Here is a 20,734-nt window from a genome sequence, read left to right on the forward strand (position 1 = left end):
ACCCGAGAATGACCCGACTTGAAAATGACCCGATCTGATTATAATGCGCAAATTATTGACTTGAACCGAACCCGATTCAAACCCGAGAATGACCCGAATTGATTTTAACCCGCAAATTATTGACTTGAACCGAACCCAAGAATTACCCTAACTCGTTTTAACCCGTAAAAACCAGAATTAAACTCGACCTAGTGTTCACCTGACCTGAATGTAACCCGACCTAAATAAACCCGATAAGAAGTATGACCCGACGTGACCCAACTCAAGCATGATCCAACCCAGACCCGACTTGCATAGGTTATGGAATAAATCCAAATTGACCCACCGACCCGTTTACCCGAAATGACAGCTCTAACGGGGGAGTGGTACTTTTAATTTGCGAATTTGCCCTTGAACAATAGGCTTCCTTTCAAATGAGAGAGGAATAGTTTGTATGTTGTATAAGAATTTATTTTTCTTTTTGAAATTTAGTTCTATTCTACATTCAATGCTGGAGGTTTTACACATATATCAATATGTAAAAAATGATTTGAACAGTGTTGCATTACATGCATAATTGTAGATCATACAGCCATAAGTAGTTTCACTAATACTCTATTATTTTTCTTTTTGTATAGAGAAATACAAAAGGCAAATGATGTAGACGGAATGAAATTCTAATCATGAGAATCATCCCTGCACGTTTTATCCACTAGCCAAGCTGATACACTATTACTGATATCAACACGTACAAGATGAAGACTCTTTAATATTATGATGATGATGATGAATGAGACTAAAAAAATATACATACTAAAATATATGGTCTCATGCATCATTACTAATTTTCTCTCCATTCAGAAAAAAATCTTACCGTAATTGAGGTCAAAACCATCACCTGAATAACCATCCTCAATACCGATAATTTTTTTTGGTGGTTTGTTGTATACCACCGTCAAATGATGACCATACATTACAAAATGTTGATTGAACTGTAGCTTTCATTCGACTCCAAGATCTAGTCCTCCGCCAAAGAACTTGAAGACAGAACTACCACATGATAATTTGTATGATACTCGAATATTCAACATTTTATACTTGAACTTCACAAGGTATCTTTGCCCCTCTCTATCAAGGGCTCCACCCCAATTAGACTATAATTATTACTCCGTATATAATTAAGATGCCATAAATATCCCACAACTAACTCTGATGGTTTGGCTTCACATAAGCAATAGCCTTCAGCCTTCGCTATCACCAAATGTGGACACTTAACCTAAGTAAAATGCTTAATGACATGGATCAGCCCCGCAACAGTTGGCCATTCTTGCAAAACATACTAAAATACATCAATTACAAGTATTTTGCAGAATCAACCCAAATTATATCGGCATTCTTCCACATTCAAACTCCGTATTAAGATTCAAATTAGCAGAAAAACCCTGTTAAAATTAACATGCCTCCATTATGGTGTGGACGTGTGGTACATCATAGACAGCTAATAGCCTAATATAAACAGTTTATGTCAAATTTAACACTACCAAATGCTCTTGCACTGATCTGGCCATAAATCAAAAACAATTACCTTGAAATCATCAAAACATTCCAGATTAACAAGGATCCTGATCAACAAAGAATAATCAGCCTAAATTTCACAAACTCAAAAGAACAGAACATGACCACGATTTATAGACAGGATGTAAATTGTCTCCTAGAATGACTCTTTTTGCAAGAAAAATGAAAATTATCAATTTCCTAGAACATCTCGAATCTCGACCCTTCACATGTCCTACCTAAGTTCAAGGGCATATTCATCATTTTTTATCTTCTCAAGAATTTCAACTGAGACTTCTCCTATCCCCATATGATCATGAGTCATGAGACAATGTGCGAACTGAGTCATGTCACTTCTTATGTCATTTCATAAGACTAAGTTAAATCAAAGCAAATAATTAAATCCTATAAAGATTAATAATTTGATTAAAGAAAAAGATCAACAAAAAGGATGAACGTGGAGATAGTAGAGATGATCATTACTAGTCATCAAAAGCTCATACGCTAGCAGGGCGTGTTACACACTCACATGTATCACAACCACCATGGCCATGGTACACCGAGGCATACAGTAAAGGTTCTGATCACCAAGCATGAACATATCCAAAGCTCATACGCTAACAGTACATGACATGTGTTACACTCTCACATGTATCACATACCACCCCAGGCATGATACACCGAGGCGTACAGTAAAGGTTTTGATCACCAAGCTAGATCATATAAACATATCCTTCAATGAATGAAACATTCCTAATGCCCTTACTAAGCTACTCTAAACTCTAAAGTAACAAGTATAAACTTCAGCTATCTCAACAACACAAAACCATACACAAGCCAAAATAACAAACAATCCAAAAATTCTACACATTTTCCACAAGTAGAACAATATACATTACTATATAAGTATATAACCAATATAATAATGAGCTGCATGAATTACAATTACATTAATCAATGCCAAATGTATAAGATTTCACCAAGATTAAGCTCAAACCAAATCAATATAAGATAAAAATGTATGATACACCAGATTTAACATAAAGGGGATAATCCCTTTGTAGTGTCTAAATTAAAATCAGAAGCCGCCAGAGAAAGTACAAATTGGGTACAACTCAGAACATCATCGGACAAAATTGATAACAATTACTCAAATAACCAGGTTAATTCCACCAAACCTCAACGCCGAAATTAGATTGAAAAAATTAGGGTTTCATCGATGAGCAGTAATCAAGGTTTCAATGAACCTTAACCCGTCAAATCTGGGTGAAAATTTCTCCTTCCCCATTGATGAAGACGATGATTGCGCGCCAAAAGACGCATTTTCCTGCATTAATTAAAAAAACAAATAAACCCCAAAACTCATAAATTCATAACAAAATTATAATTGAATCAAAAACCCAAAAAGAAATTGAATTGAATTGGGGGAAATTACTTGTAATTGGGAAGGAAATGTGAAAAGAGGAACAGTAGAAGCTGCAAGAATGGATGCAACAAGACCGCTAGATCCTTTCATTTTGATTGAAATTCGATTGAATTGAATAATTGAAAGAAAAGGGTTTCAGAAAAATGGGCGAAATCCGGCTGAGAAGAACTCCGCCGGATCTCGACCAAGAAGAATCTGGAAGAACAGTAGAGTAGTTTAGAAGCAACCCTTGTCTTTCTCTTTTGCCAGGAAGAAATGTTCTGTACTTTGTAACTCTCACGCTTTTCTTTCTTTGATTTTGTTTTTGTTTTATCGGATTTCTTGCTAATTTTGGTTGTGTTATTTATGGTCGGTGGTTACAGGTTACAGCATTCAAGTAATTAGATTAGGTTTGGGGTTACTAGGTTGGGAAAGTCTTCACTACTCTTAATAAAAAAAAGGAAAATAATTTATATAAACTTATGAAGTATGAGACTTTCAATTTTGATGTTCTAAAGCCTGTATTATCATTGCTAGATGCATCGGAAAAATAAATTGGAGTTTAATGAATTAGGGCCTGTTCCGATTGACTGAACTCAGTTGAACTGAACTTATTAATTAGTGATTGTTAACTACGGATTAGTGATCTTTGATTATTTATTGATATTTATTACTATACATATGTGTATATACAAATGTATATATTAAAATATTTACGAAAAATATACTATATAATTAAAATTATAAAATGTATGGAAAATATATTATAAAATGTATGGAAAATATATTAAAAACTTAAAACCTCTAAACATTTTAAACACATATACTATTTAATTTAAAAAAAATAGAACCATTTGAACAATGAATTGTATCAATATTATTATTGTTATTATTATTATTGTTATTATTATTATTATTAATTATTGATAATTATTATTATTATTTATTGATTATTATTATTATTATTATTATTAGTATTAGTATTAGTATTATTATTATTATTATTGTTATGATTATTATTATTATTTATTGATTATTATTATTAGTATTATTATTTCAATTATTATTGTTATTATTATTATTATTATTGTTAATATTATTATTATTTTTATTATTATTATTATTATTATTTATTATTATTATTATTATTATTATTATTATTATTATTATTATTATTATTATTATTGTTGTTGTTGTTGTTGTTGTTGTTGTTGTTGGTGTTGTTGTTGTTGTTGTTGTTGTTGTTGTTGTTGTTGTTGTTGTTGTTGTTGTTGTTGTCGTCGTCGTCGTCCACTAGTAGAAAAAGCCTCATTTGCGTCGCTCATTTATAGTGTATTTGCGTCGCTTCTATGAGCGACGCAACTGCTCGCGACGCAAATGACTTTTAAGTCATTTGCGTCGCTCCTAGGGGCGACGCAAATAAGAGTCATTTGCGTCGCTCCTTTATAAACAAGCGACGCAAATGACTTTTTTTAAAAACTTATTTTTTGACATTTGCGTCACTCCTTTATAAAAGAGCGACGCAAATGACTTTTCTGATAAACTTATTTTAAGTCATTTGCGTCACTCCTTTATAAAAGAGCGACGCAAATGACTTTTCTGATAAACTTATTTTAAGTCATTTGCGTCACTCCTTTATAAAAGAGCGACGCAAATGACTTTTCTGATAAACTTATTTTAAGTCATTTGCGTCACCCCTTTATAAACAAGCGACGCAAATGATTCTTTTGCTAAACTTTTTTTGTTATTTGCGTCGCTCCTTCATAAACAAGCGACGCAAATGACTCTTCCAATATATGCATTTTTTGTTATTTGCGTCACTTGTTTATGTAGGAGTGACGCAAATAACTGAGTAGACAATACAAAATTGTTGTATTTGCGTCACTTGTTTGTTTAATGAGTGACGCAAATGAGGTGAATTTTTTTTTTTTTAATTATAATATAATAATTGCCTTGTATATGTTTGTAGTACCTGTTTTCCTAGGTATAAAGTAATATGCTAACGCTAATATAATTGAAATTAAAATGCAATATTATTGAATAATGCAAATGTAAATTTCGGCAGAGTCTCCTTTGTAATTTGGCCTACCCATAAAATTGGGAATGACGGCATTATATTAACAACCTGTCCAATAAGATTACATCTCAATATCATAGACATTATACTCATAATCCCAACACCAATTAACCAAATTACTTCATTTCAAGCCTATAATCCAAAACAAGAGTCAAACATGCGCTAAGTGGTAAATCTAAAGTTCAACATTACATATAAAATACTCTGCCCAAATATCTCGGATCTCATTTATCTCCTCCTCGGTGTACCGCCTTAATCGTTTGTCCACAACCAGAACCTCGAGCAACTTGTGGAATTCACTTCCACATAATTAAGAATCTGCCATAAAAAATTACATATATTAAACCAACATAGTTGATTCAACTTAATCTACCATGTGACATAAAAGTTGTTATTCGGCATTGCTTATTAGCCAATCATGGTGTAAAACTTGAAGACCTGAAACGAGTGTTAAATGCTAGGTCCAACTTAATCTGCCATGTGAAATAAATGCTAATTGTTATTTTGAAATTTCTTTTTTTAATTAAGGGTTGAACAAGGTGGTTGTTTAATGGATGGGATATTGATTTATAGTTTTTTTAACTTGATGACTGATTGAAGGTCACCTTAGCTAGGTCCAACGGATGGGAAGTACCTTTTTGTCGCCTAAAGTATGTGAAATTTTCAGTCCAATGAATTAACAACCTTATAACAGCTGCAAAGCTAATGTTTTATTGTCATCAAAGTTAAAAACAACCTCTTTATACTTGAAAGTATCTCTTGACATTACCCAGTGGGCTGTGGCATTCTCATAACACAACAGATATAAGAAGACAACATACCAATGATCCAATAGCAACCAGGGCACGAAATTTTGAATCTAGATCAATACTCTCTGCTTCAGCAATCTGCAACCAGAGAATAAATCAAACTTTTTACCCAGCAAATAAAACTATAAAAGTAGCACTTCTGCATTATTATACTTAAACAATTTGTAAGCTCAATCCATGAGCATCGCAAATACTCCTCGATTTTAAATTATCTTTTAAGTTTTCCAAATAGATTTAGTAATTGTTGGCCACTGTATTCAATCAAAATTTATTAATATATTCCTACATTCTCAAACATAAATGCAAAATGATCCCATTGAACAGTTGAATCTGAGCAAGCATTATAAGATTGCTATAGTTTTAATTGCATCAACACATAAGACAGAAACTTAATACAAAGGGCAGTTGAAAGGAACCAGAGGATTTTAGTATTTTACCTCAAGTGCAGCTGATAATACTTGTAATTGCCCTTCTTCATCTCTCTTTTCAATCAAGAGCACAGCAAAGCTAATACAATTACAATGGTCAGGCAATAAGATTTCATAGTATCACCACAGAAAATTGAACTTGAAGTGAACTCGCAATATATATTATAAAATTCAAATTTTATAAAACCATTGGACATGCATCAGCGAGTCCCAAAAAACACATATATAAACAAACATATTCGCCAAATGATCTGGATATCATAGTCCAACTTAAAATAATCTGAAATTCAATATGGATCATAAGTTTTCTGTATATTGTAAACAAAATATTTGACTGGTGTACTTAGTTTGACAAACATCATGTGTTGCCACGTAACGCGGCACAAGCAGCCAAATCAATCAATAGAAATACCACTCCGTAATCGTCTATTGTCTCCCTATGCAGTATTCGAGATCGGTGCCATAGATAAACCCAAACATACTTCACATGAGATTTTCCATACTTCTCCGATGCGAACAAAAAGAAAACAATTATCCAATACTTACCGACTCCAATCACCAAATTAATAGTCATGTTGATAGCGTAATTGGACTATATGCTCATAAGTCATGACAACCAAATCTGATCATCCGGACAAAGGGAGTAAATGTAAAAACTGCTAGAACTAAAAAGCAGTCAATTCAGATAGACAGAAACTTCAATTTTACTTCTAAATGACTTCACCTAGATTTTTTATTTATTTATTTATTTTATTTTATTAAATATCACTTACTTTTAAATATTATTCACATTGAAAAAACAAGTAAAATATTTTTTTTTTTGGTGTAATTTGGAGTGTAACATTATCATAAATATGGGAAATATAATTAACACTGATCACAAATTTCAGAACCCATACACATTTCTATAAGAATGCAATTATGCATCACGAATGGACTGTCTGACTGTCACTCCTGTATCGCGTTTTTCTATCTTCTCTGTTCATATATCTTCTGCACCACTGCAACACTTCATATGCAACTTTGCTCTTTAACAAAATCTCAATAGTAGTCCTATGCTTTATATAAGAATTTCCATGAATGTATGTTATCCTCAGAGAATGTGTTATAATGTAATTACAGATTTTCCCAACCAGGTATATTGGTTGTGGCTTCATTCACCATATTTATTAATCTTACCCAAACAAGTAAAATATTCCAATCCAGAAAATACTTCATAGACCGAGTAATCAATATTAAAAAAAAAACACATATAAAAAACATCATTGAAGTTTTAAAGCTAATTAATTAATTTAACTCAATTTAAGAAATTCAGGTAAAATTCCATAAATAGTTGAGTTTATACCTGTAAATCCAGAACTTTCCACTTGAATTACTGTAGTAACCGTCAGAATTTCGCTCAAAATTTCTAGGACGCCAAAGAAAAACACGAATCAAGATTCCAGAAAGCACAAATCAGATGAATCTTAAAAAAGGAATTTTTTGGGGTTTCTGGGTTCGAATTCGTATGCTTTTGAGTTGATTTTTGCTCGAAATGGGGGATTTTTGGTCGGAAACAATCAATTTTTCTGGGTTTAAGGGTTCGAATTTCTTAGGGTTTTTGGTCTAAATTTTTGCTCGAAATTGCTCGGATTTGCTTCAACTTGACTGCAATTTTAATTTAGATGTTAAATTTGCTGGGAATCGCAGTTTTTTGGCCTAATTTGTTGGATTTCAGAGACGAATTTGTGGGTGTTTTGCTGTAGCAATTCACTGGAATTGAAGAACTCTTGTTTTTTTTTCTTTTTGTTTAGTGAATGTAGGCGTATGTGATGAAAAACTAAGGTAAAAAAACGCAGAAAACCTAAAGCCAAAAGAGTTATTTGCGTCACTTTATTATAAAAAAGCGACGCAAATAACCTTGTTTATGATATTGTAAACAGCTCATATGCGTCGCTCATGTAGTAAAAGCGTGACGCAAATTACTTAATCACTTATTTGCGTCGCTTGTTAACAAATGAGTGACGCAAATAAGTTTATTAATTGCGTCGCTTTAATAAATAAGAGCGACGCAAATGAGAGAAAGCTGAAATGCACTTGAGTTTTGCGTCGCTTCTTGAATAACACGCGACGCAAATAACTTAACAGGATGGTAAAAATAAGCATTTGCTTCGCTCCTTAGAATGAGTGACGCAAATATGGCGACGCAAATGTACATTTTTCTACTAGTGGTCGTCGTCGTCGTCGTTGTAATAAGAGTTTAAAAGAATGAAATTTGGCTTTATATCAATAGCAATATTATTAGACATAAATTAAGAGCTGAGCTGAACTGAACTGAACTGAACTGAACTGAACTGAATTTCAACGGAACAGAACAGGCCCTTAGTGTTTGTGATTTTAACGCTCTCTTGATTTGGTTGAAGTTATCAGTAATGTTCTTCTAATTGTCTATTATTGCTGGTGATTTTAATGCTCTCTTAATCTAGTTAAAGTAATTAGCAATGGTGTTTTGATTGTCGTTAATAATTGCTTAGTAAACCTCTATGTTGAAGGAGATAATTTCATTATGATAAAGAAATTATATCACTGGAAGGAATTTGGTCAAAATTTATGGAGGTTTCAGTTCTTGCCTGATTGAAGACATTAGATTCATGTAACCCCCATATGTCATGTATATCGAGAAGCTACCAGGGTTACCGATTGACAGAACTAGGCTATGTTGACTTCAATAATAAGAATATTAGAAAAGATAATTGCTTAATAAATCTCTCTGATATAGGAGATAGATAGTTTGATTATGATAAATATATTACCTTAAAAGAAAAATGATAATCTTTCAAAGTTTCAATTGGTGATTGAAGACATTAAATTATAATCATGCAATAACATCATCATACATCATGTACATGGAGAAGCTAATAGAGCTACCAATATTCTACTAGACCTACCCTATCCAAACTTTGACAATAGAGAAATATTTACTAGATTGTATAGGTCTTATTCTTGTAGATAATACTACACATATGAATTTGCCATATGTGCGGACATTAAGACTTGTTAATTTGTTAGGGTGTATTTTCTTCACCGAAGTTTATAAAATATAACTTATAATATCTAATTAGGCCGAATTTTCACCTTAAATCTGATTGGGCAATCTACTCGGAATAGGCATTATTAGCCTTACAGCTTATTTTCAAAAGGTAAACATAACACATCCTCATATTTTATAAAACAGTTAATTAGTAAAATTGTTGATTCAAAATATTTCACCTTATAATTTAAGTACAATAACATGAGTAAATTAATTCATCATCATCTCATCAAATTAGCATTCCCTTACCCCTAAGGCCCCAACCCCACTCAACACCCCACATCTAATACAATTTTCATTCAGGGTGGGTCAAGGTGACATTGGACAACCTTCCTCTATAAATATGTGAAGATATATTCCGAATGACTTATGTTACAATGTGTGATGATCTTGTGCTGCTTCACAACAATATAAAGTGAATACAAAGCCTTATTATTTAGCTTATAGTAATCTAATCGCTAATATTTAAAGTTAGGAATAGACAGCTGAAAGAAAATCATATAATAAGTGTATGTGAAGACATAAGATGTTGTACAGATTTTTTTGACTAATAAATTAACAGATGAAAAATAATCCCAACTCCCCCACCCCCCAAAAAAGAGAGAAAAAAGAGGGCCCAATCTCTTTCCCGTTTATAATACAAGGAGCAGCCTTCTCAATTCGCAGGGCCACGGTCATGGCCATCAACCTTCTTTCATTCCCCATCAAGAGGCGGGGAATGCTCCGAATGCAAGCAAATGGTTCTTGCAACTTTTTCACGAGCAACCCATGTCATGTCTTCCGTCCCATTCTTGCAAATCTTCTGGCCACTCCAAATATCACTGCTTTGGTCAAGAGCCCTCTGTCAACAGTGCACGCAAGAGCAATAGCCCCACCTACTATGACAGCTCTAGGTATGGCTATTCCTGATTTCTCTGAAGAATTTGTATCTGTGTCATGATTTTCAATTGGCAAATCACCAGTTGCAGCCTCCAAGGCCTTGAGGTAATCTATACTTACTCGAGTATAAGAATGAGCCATCAAAGCACAATGAGAAATTGTACCTCCAGACAATCTCTCTTTTTGGTATGTGCGCAAGCCAGGGTCTATCTTCTTAACTGCATTCCACATACCCTGCTTGATTCCAAGCTTCGCAATCTCCCAAGGAATACCCATATCTTCATGATGGAAGAGTATTACCTCACATGCAGTCATCTGGCCTTCCTTTTTCTGAGATTCAGCTGGTTCATTTTCATATGATTAATAGTTCAGTATTCCCTTCCAAAGCTATCGTAATAACTACTGCTAATATGAGTGGCTAAACAAAAGTACCTGCACGAATGCACCAACTTGAATAATAAAGATCAACACGCCTTGGTTTATCTCGTCTAGTCAGAGAGGGAAAAGGCACACCCTGTAACAAAACAGAAAAGGAGATGATTGGTCACTTAATTCAGCTATACATGTTTGAACGATAACAGCTTATTGGGTACTCCTTGTCAAATGATAAATCCACACCAATTTCATTTCAATGCAAAAAACCTAGTACACTGCCAGTTCGATTAAACAGTGGGAATAAGAAATTGGCCTGATGCAACTCTCAGATGTAACTCATGATAGTCCACCAGTGTGAGCAACCAAAGTATGCACTTGCCCAACACCCTTTGGTCCCTACTAATTCACCCACGATCATTCAAAGACTCAATGGTAGTAATTGGTAAATTACCAGGAAGCAAGGGAGCACAATCAGACCCCAATCCAAAAGGATTTTCATTTAGGGAAACTTTAAATTCTATAAAGGGTGCTATTGCGGAGATAGATGCAGCTTACATCGTTCTCATTTTTTGTCACTAGTGGAGGGCAAAGGTTTCCACTGATGTCATCGATTCTAGGGAAGGTCCTGAAATCTAGACTTTTGAATTCAGTCACTTCCGAAAAACATTACAACAATGTGTTTTGGGGCTGCTCATGATCATGGAGCTTGAAACCGATCATGCTTCTCACCACTAAATGAGTATGAGTGGTATGACTCATATGAGTTATGAAGTAGTTCAAAACTTCAAATTGCCAGAGGTCAACTTCAACATCTTCTAATGTTCAAACATCTTGAACTTTGGCACCACTCTGCATCTATGTTTGAGCTTTGGCTGATAGATCTATTGATCTACGGATCTATAACGTTGTTTTGAGCTCTGTCTGTACATAGATTTTATGAGCTTCACCTCTAGGTGTTGCAATTTCAAGCTCCTAAGAGTTTTGAGCTTTAGCTCTAGAATGTATCAAGTTCATGCTACTATTTAGATCCCCATATTTTTGGCAAAAAAAGAAAGAATAACAAATTGAAGGCATAGTCAAAAGCTCACAAAAGCCAATGTTACCTTTGTGACGCAATAATAAGAGCCTCCAGATTCCCAGATCCGGCGACCAATTACATACTCTCTGTCACTGCAGAAGAATGGAAACTGCAAGGAGCATAAATTATGAACATGAACAACAGAGAAATACAAATGCTGTATCTGGAAAGAAAGAGGAGGAATTATAAAAGAATTGATGATGCCAAAATATACCTTGCGTACCCACTGCACTATCATGGTGCCGGTAGACTGAAACTCCTCCAATACAGCATGATGTATGAGCATATCATCCCATTTGGATCGAAATTCATCGTCCCAGAAAAAATCTCTCACCATCTCTGGAGTAGCATCTTCAAAGACAGTTCTACTACGATACTGTGGAGGACCAGTCTGTAAAATGAACCATGCAAAGGTTAGTTACTACTTTTAAATACACAGAGAATCAGACTGCCAATCCAAAACTCTAAATTAATATTTGAATAAAATAACAAAGCATTCTTCAGTGGTAGTAATTAACTAACATGACAAATATGAAAAAAGAAGGGAAACTAACCGGGGGATCTCTGCGCCAAGCTTGGTAGGTCATAGTTGGAGTAGAACGATCCATCATATGAATCCAAGCAGGCCCTCCATCTTGCACTTCAACCAATTGATACAAATGCCTCAAATCAGCTTCATTGACAGCAGAGGCCACATGTCTCTCATGATTTGACAAACTGAAACATGAATTATAACCCAAAATATTTGGCAGATCATTGAGGAGAGCAAGAAAGCACTTGCAGAAATGATATCATTCTACCAAACTCTCAGATTAGAATATTATATGTATTAACCAAGAACCAATTAAAAGATATATAGCAAGACAGCCATTAGCATCTTCATCTTTGGTCTCCCAGAGCCTAGTAAAAGAAACCTTCCTTGGACTGGCTACCACTTAACATTTTCTAATATCTATTCATCAATATGAATCTTACCATGTTAACTAAACCCTGAATGCATACTTGTCACCCCCCACCCCCCCCACCCCCCCCCCCCCCCCCCCCAAAAAAAAAACAAAAAAACTCAAACTCAAGATACAAGCCAAAAGAGACTCGTAAATTAAATTCAGATACAGGATAGTCAATAAATAGTAAAATTGACATGATAAACAGATGATTAACCATGCAGAAGTGATTGCTAATCATACTTCACTGGCAATACTAGACCCTATGTGACCCATCATATTTAGGTTAATATATGAACAGCTATATATACCTATTTTTAACAGGTAAGCATAACTCTGATGGCCCCTAAATGATCCAAACAGGCAAACATTTTATACGCCATATTATTAAAGCTGTCATTTCGGGTAAACGGGTTGGGTAAGAGTGGGTCGGGTCAATTCGGATTAATTCCATAACCTATGCGGGTCGGGTTTGGGTTGGGTCATGCTTGAGTCGGGTCACGTCGGGTCATACTTCTTATCGGGTTTGGGTCGGGTTTAGGTCGGGTTACATCGGGTCGGGTGAACAATAGGTCGGGTTTAATTCGAGTTAAAACGGGTTAGGGTAATTCTCGGGTTCGAGTCGGGTTCGGTTCAAGTCAATAATTTGTAGGTTAGAATTAGGTAGGGTCATTCTCGGGTTTGAGTTGGGTTCGGTTCAAGTCAATAATTAGCGGGTTATAATCAGGTTGGGTCATTTTCAAGTCGGGTCATTCTCGGGTTCAAGTGGGGTTCGGTTTAAGTCAATAATTTGCGGGTTAGAATCAGGTTAGGTCATTTCCAAGTCGGGTCATTCTCGGATTCAAGTCGGGTTATGTTCAAGTCAATAATTTGCAGGTTACAATCAGGTCATTTCTAAGTCAGGTCATATTCGGGTTCAACTAACTATAAATAGATAATTATCATTTTTATCAAGCTAATTATTTTCTTTGATTATAATATATATGGCAATATACTAGGGAACTATAGTCTATAATTTCGGAAGATAATATCTCCTTTGATCATACAACAAATATATACTATATTTAACTCTTAAATTTGAGGATGATGCTCCTTTCTTTTGCTGCCTGGACCGACTTGGTCTATCTAGAAAAAATGCTTTGATAAACAATAATAAAGTAGTCTAAATTGCATATAAGGTTATTTGAAATCGGGTAAGGAATAATTTGGGTTGAATTTAGGTCGGGTTAATAACAAGTCGTGTTAGTAACACATCGGGTTGAATTTTTGGGCCGGGTAAGTAATAGGTCTAGTAAAATTTGGGTCAGGTCAATAACAAGTCGCGTTTAATTTAGGTCAGGTCAATAACAAGTCGGGTTGATTTCGGGTCGGGTTTGTAATAGGTTGGGTTAATTTCGGGTCGGGTTAGGAACAGTCGGGTTGAATTCAGGTCAAGTTAGTAACAATTCGGGTTAAATTCAGGTTTTGACGAGTTAAAACAGATTTGGGTCAATTTCGGTTCAAGTCGGGTTCAGTGCAAGTTAATTAAATTGGCCATTGTAAACCGGTAAATCGGTGCAAGTTGCAAACTGGCAAATTGCCCGTTAAATGCAAATTGGATGGTTCCACACACCAATTGGACTCCCGGAGGGAATTAGGGACCATGATAAACATTTCGGCAATTTTTATCCTGGGCGAAAAACAATCAAAAATTTCCAAAATTGAAGGCTAATGTCCACGCTTTTTGAGAAATTTTGGAGATTTCGGGGGCCAGTGTCGCAAAGTCTTGAGATTTTAGGGAATGTATCTGGGGTCATATAATGCTGGTTGGGAACCATATATGATCATTATATGTTGTCATAGATATTCGCGGTAGGCTTGAGTTAATGAAATCGGTGCAAAGTTAGTTGTAAACCGGTAAATTGGTCGTTTAAAGGCAAATTGGATGGTTTCACCCACCCAATTGGACTCTCGGAGGGTACTAGGGACCACGGTAAACAGTTTGGCAATTTTTTTTTTAGACGGAAAAAGTAAAAAAAATTCAAAAATTGAAGGCTAATATATCCACGTTTTTTGAGAAATTTCTGAGTCTTTAGGGCCCGAATCCTAAAAGTCTTGAAATTTTAGGGAATATATCTCGGGTTCATATAATGTCGTTTGGAACCATATATGAACATTATTTGTTGTCAAAAACGTTCGTGGTTGGCTTGAATTAATGAAATAAGTGCAAGTTGTTAACCATTAATTGGTCGTTTAAAGGCAATTTGGATGGTTCCACCCACCCAATTGGACTCCCGTGGGATATTAGGGACCATGGTAAACATTTCGGCAATTTTTATTTCCGTGCGAAATAAAGTCAAAAAATTGCAAAATTGAAGGCTTAATATCCAATTTTTTTTAACAAATTTCGAAAGTTTCGGGGCCCGGTATCGAAAAGAAATGTGATTTTAGGGGATACGTCTCGAGGTCATATAATGTCGTTTGGAACCATATATAATAATTATTTGTTGTCATAAATGTTCGTGGTAGGCTTGAGTTAATGAAATCGGTGCAAGTTGTAAACCGCTAAATTCACCATTTAAAGGCAAATTCGATGGTTCCACCCACCTAATTAGTCTCCAGGAGGGTATTAGGGACCATGGTAAACATTTCGGCAATTTTTATTCACATACGAAAAAAAGTCAAAAAATTCCAAAATTTAAGGCTAATATCCAAGTTTTTTTTAGAAATTTTGGAGGTTTAAAGGCCAGGCGTCGAAAATCCTTGAGATTTCAAGGAATACATCTCGGGGTCATTTTATATTGTTTGGAACCATATTGTTTGGAACCATATATGATTATTGTTTCGAAAATCCTTGAGATTATTATATGATTATTATATATTGTTTGGACATCTCGGGGTCATTTCAAGGAATACAACTATGACCACTAATTCCTTTAATAATGTATTAGTAAAAAAGTTTCCATATTTTGCAGAGACAAAAAAGCATCTCTTACATTGGGACATTTGAAATAAATGGATCCTCAATTAAAAAAAAATAAAAAAAATAAAAAGTTTATAAAAGGATAAGTAGGAAACAAAGAGGAATAAAAGGAGGGGAAAATATCTAACTTGTTTATCGCTTTCTTAGAACAAAAACCTTGTAAACTAAAAACTACTCTCCTTTCCAAACATTCTCACCAAAGTTGTTTTCATAGTTAATTCCGCATAATAAGCTACATCACTGCCTAATATCAACAGGAAACAGAATTACAATTTAGTTTTGCCCTCTTCAAAAGAGATTATGTGTTGTGGTCTTATTATATTAAGTAAGGTATGTTGTTAAACTTTATGGTATGGGCTCTTTGTCTTATTCTAACAAGAACAACTAAACAGTTCTTGAAGTAAGGTTAAGAGAACATAGCCTTGCTTACCCTCTCATTGCTATTAGCCCAAACAAGGCAAAACTTTGGCTAATGGCAAAATAAGAGGGCAGGGGGAGGGCATAAGAGTTGCTAGTAATTTTTCATCAAGTATTAACATCTACATTAACAAATTCTTAACTCATTTACAAGGTCAATTAAAACGTTCAAACAACTGCTAATTTGCCAGAGGTATATTATTAGCTCCAACTCCCTCTTATAACATACGGGATATATAATACCCAGCAACAACTAGGTACATTAATATGTTTTAGGCATCACATGTACCCAAAAATTCATCAATTGTGGTAAAGCCAACGTGTGAGTTACCCATTTAATTTTCTTAACATTCTAAAAACATAACAATGAAAACAAAAATCATAACCTTATTCCCAAAAGAACGTGGTTGGCTCCATAAACCAAGATATTATGATAATTATCACTTGTGGTCATCCACAAAGATCCCTTTTTTATGGGTTTTTTCCCCCTTTCCTATCTAGTGCTACATGTTCGTGCAAACCTACTTTCTCAATGTCATTCTTATCTCTCTTAATCCAAGACATCTTGGGCCTTCTTCAAGTACTTTTCGAACCTCCATCATCTCAATTCTCATTTCTCAACCTTCCTTGCCAGTGAATCATGTAGTCAACATCACTAATCCCAAATACAGCTATACAAGATAGCTGATTCTCCCTCATCTTATCCTCAATATTCATAAATCCAACATTTCCTCAAATATCAGAGTCCTAATTGTATCTCTCAAATCATTCCCACACATCCATCTCAACATATGCAATTATGCATTTTTTTATAACACTCGTCTCCATAACATGTTATTTCCTAAATGCATAACATTTGGACTCGCATAGCAAAAATGCAGGTCTAATTGTTGTCCTACAGAATAACAGAATTCTTTTCAACTTTAACAGCACACTATGATCAGGTTGATCACATAATAACTTAGTTGCAGTTGTTGGTCACTGCTCTCCACTTGAACCACCCAAACTTAACCACTATGAGTTACATCCTAATCAATCCTGAAAAACATTCATTAATAGCCATAATAGGTAAAATCTTACATCTAAAGTAAAACCATCTTCAATTCACCCCCTCCATGTACTCAGTTTTACCATAACTTACTCTAAACCCTAGTGATTCTAACTTTTGTCTCCGTCACTCTTACTTGCATAAACTCCAGTCTCATATACTAACAAAATACCATCCACAAATAGCAAATACCACTGTGTATCATCTTGGATAGACCTTGTTCCTTCATCTGCAAGTAGCAAATACCATTGTATTTTCCACTTGAAGCGTTTCCATATGGTAAATAGGTGTAACTGTGTAAATGGGGATGAACATTTGGACTCGCTATGTCTCCATTATTTCCAACCTTGCCAACCATGTTGGGATCCAAATTCAATAAGATTTTAGATATAACCTCCGACAAAGTTGAACATAAGTACAAGTACATTAAGTATTGGACAAATAATGGAATGAAACATGCTAGTGTTACTCAATTTCACAAATTCACATAGTATACTCTATATATTCTTCTCAATCTCAATAAGCTCAATTCGCTTTAGTTTCCAGCCAACCCTTCAAACCCAACACAAGCATCAATTTTCTACAATTTTGCCCATCAAAACAAACCTTAATCAATTTCTGTTTGATTCAAAACTGCTCCTAGTTCCATAATCACATTATTAAGCCCATGAACAGGTTCAATAACCAAAAATCTAGTGAAATTCAAACTTCAATCAATCAATCATATCGCATACACTTTCATTCCACTATAATCCTACCAGAAATTAGGTGCATAACAATAACATGATACCTACAGCATTACACATACCAACTTAAACCTAAATTTATCTTAATACCCATATGATGCAATTGGACTAAATTAAACTACCCATTTGGATTATCACACAGCAAACTACCAATCTAAAAGTCAAACAAACTTTTGATCAAAACAACCTAATATATTACAATACAATTGCATACAAATAAATTAATTTAAAAAAAACTGAAAAACCAACCTTGAATTAGACTTCAAAAGGTTATTTTGCTCATCATCCAAGTTGCCATTTGACACAGTCTGAGACAAGAATCTGGGAACCAGTGATTTCAAAGATATAAAACTATAATTTGAATTAAAACCCTTATCATCACTTGAAGAAGAAGATTGCTTTTGAGCTACACCACCACCAAAAATGGCCCAATTGGGCCTCCAAGCCCAACCCACAACAACTCCCACAAAAACAGCAATCCAAAGAGGTACAGTCAACAACATCAGCTCCAACAACATATCCCAGATACTGGGACTCTTTAAAACTTCCAATAACAATGAAATCACAATCATTTTCCCCTAAATTTAATCAAACCCTCGATTCAATTTGATCTGGGTTGAATCGAGGGTTCTTGGGTACGGGGAAGAAGGGGGAGAATTCAGGATAAACCCCCAAAAAAAAAATTAAATTAAATTGAATGATAATTGAATAAATTGAAGGAAGAAGAAGACAAAAAGGGTAAAGTCAGAATCAGAAAGAAACACAGAAATGAGAAGTAAAAAGTGGATAAGGATTGGAGATAAGTGCCAGCTTATGAGCTCAAGCTGTGGTTGCTACTTAGACCAGAGATTTTCGGATTTTTTGTAGGACCTTTTATTTAATGAGTTTATGATCAATAAGTTTTAATAAGGGATACCGAATATGCTAATTTCTAGTTATTTTATACCCTTTAAGGCTCAAATAAACGCTACAAATTAATTATGTTTTGATACCAGATTTGCTATTTTATTTTAGGTGAGACTGTGAGAGTGAAATGAACAAAACTATAAAAAAAAAAAAAACTAAGCCTATTATAGATTAATCATGTATTACATTTAGATTTGAAAACGTTTGGCGAGTTAGATAAAAAAATTTAAATTTATATAGTGTATTAAAGGATAAATGATGTTTGAAATTGAAAAAAAAATAATAAAAACTATATATAGAGTATTATTTATTGTATTAAAAGATGATATATATATATGTCAAATCTTATACTACGTATACAAGGATCATATAGTTTCATTTGATCCCATTTAATATTGTACTCAATATGCATTCCACAGTTGGTATTCAGTATTTTAGTCATAAATTCCAGTTAATAATTTTTTGTTTTTAATGTTCTGTACAAGTATAAAGTTGGTTGAATTGATTAAGAATCTATCATAACTTTGTTAGTTGGTTGAGACTTGAAGCATTACATAGAATTCCTTTCAATTTGATAATGATGCTGTGATCACCTACACCAATTAGACACTTGTATAACGTTATTCAAAGTGCCTAAAATGTTTCAATAATGCAATTACTGTATTTTAATTAATTTATGAACTTTACGGTGTGTTTGGATTGAAGGAAATAGAGGGAAAGGAAGGGAAATGGAGAGATGAAACATCTTTCATTTGGATAACAAAGGAGGAAGAAGGGGAATTGGCGGGGAGAGAAATGGAGGGATTAAATTACAAGAAATTTATCCCTCCAACAAGGGAGAGATTTGGAAGGAAAACTCACCATTCTTCCTTCTCCTCCCTTTCCCTCCCCTCCTCTTCTCCTCCCTCCCATTCTTTTCCTTCCCCTTTATTTATCCAAACACGGTGTTAATGAGATTATGCCCATTTAAACTTTGTTGATTATATGAAGTTGTAATTTTTCTACTTTGGATCCATCATAGGGAAAGAAACAACAAAAATGTACCCATAATTTATTTTATATTGACATCAATCATCGATACATTCACCTAATAGATGTCACTACTCGGTTACTCCATCACCTCAGGGATATGAAGTGGGAGCGGTATCACTACTCCATCACCTCAACCTCAATAGATTAGCAAGCTTAATGTTTAAGTTTATAAGTGAACTGGTACATACAAGTGTACAATATTCAGATAATGCTAATGATTAGTGGAGTAAGCAAAAGTAATTATTGGAGGAAATGCAAAACGAAGAGTAATGGGTGATTTGACGGAGACAAAGATAAACGGCCATGAGTGATTATAAAGCATAATGAATTGTGATAAAATCATTATTTGGTCTTGGAATCTCATTACATGCAATTGAATTGAAAGTCTTTTTTATGGTTTTAATAAAACCAAGACACCAAAATTTGGAAGAAAGACGTGAAATTATTATTTTTAATTAATACTTGTTGCTTGTACATTTTGTATAGATAGTTCGATTAATAAATTCATTTCTTTTTATATGTCTCAATTTCCCTTTTGAGCTGTTTAGGGACCACTACTTTACTCTTACAAAGATACTTTAGGTTCCACTACTTTTCTCTGTCATCAATTTCACTCAACCAAAACTTAATAAAGTGATGTTTCTATGAGAAATACCCTTAGAGACGGAGTGAGTATGACGTAGCCAGAACATAGCCAGCATACGTACTCCTTTGCAACTTTTGACTTTTTCCGCAGAGCTAGGTCACTAACTGCACTTTTCCCAAACTTGAAATGTACAAACTTATTCAGGACCTGTGATGGCTGTGAATAGGGCTGTACACCGGTCCAAAACCGGACCGGACCTGGACCGGACCTGTTGAGACCGGGACCTGAATCAAGATTTTTTAAGGACCGGAGACCGGACCTGATTTGACAGGTCCGGTTCCGGGTCAGACCTGAACAATCAGGTCCGGTCCCGGTTTTGGACCGGATAGACCTGAATCACCTTATAGAGTTAAAATGTTAAAAAAAAAAAATTCCAAAT

At 34.5% G+C, this 20,734-nt stretch overlaps 1 protein-coding gene and 2 long non-coding RNA genes across 3 annotated transcripts; all 3 read right to left on the reverse strand.

Moving 5' to 3' along the window:
• Window positions 1-2,518: 2,518 nt before the first annotated feature.
• On the reverse strand, window positions 2,519-3,369 carry LOC145579596 (uncharacterized). Its single transcript, XR_014099168.1, has 2 exons — window positions 2,969-3,369; window positions 2,519-2,860 (listed from the first exon to the last, which is right to left on the reverse strand). It is a non-coding gene; the product is annotated as an uncharacterized LOC145579596 (long non-coding RNA).
• A 1,479-nt stretch (window positions 3,370-4,848) lies between these two features.
• On the reverse strand, window positions 4,849-8,257 carry LOC145579603 (uncharacterized). The gene is made up of 4 exons (XR_014099169.1): window positions 7,598-8,257; window positions 6,262-6,331; window positions 5,837-5,902; window positions 4,849-5,333 (listed from the first exon to the last, which is right to left on the reverse strand). It is a non-coding gene; the product is annotated as an uncharacterized LOC145579603 (long non-coding RNA).
• A 1,543-nt stretch (window positions 8,258-9,800) lies between these two features.
• LOC145592966 (uncharacterized) lies at window positions 9,801-18,548 on the reverse strand. The gene is made up of 6 exons (XM_081649486.1): window positions 18,021-18,548; window positions 12,209-12,371; window positions 11,869-12,045; window positions 11,680-11,763; window positions 10,634-10,715; window positions 9,801-10,542 (listed from the first exon to the last, which is right to left on the reverse strand). The coding sequence occupies exons 1-6, from the start codon at window positions 18,341-18,343 to the stop codon at window positions 10,094-10,096; spliced, it is 1,278 nt and encodes a 425-aa protein (XP_081505612.1). The 5' UTR covers window positions 18,344-18,548; the 3' UTR covers window positions 9,801-10,093.
• Window positions 18,549-20,734: the final 2,186 nt, after the last annotated feature.

The sequence above is a fragment of the Chenopodium album genome, chromosome 2 (genome assembly GCF_948465745.1).
Source record: "Chenopodium album chromosome 2, dcCheAlbu1.1, whole genome shotgun sequence".
Classification (NCBI taxonomy): Eukaryota; Viridiplantae; Streptophyta; class Magnoliopsida; order Caryophyllales; family Amaranthaceae; genus Chenopodium; species Chenopodium album.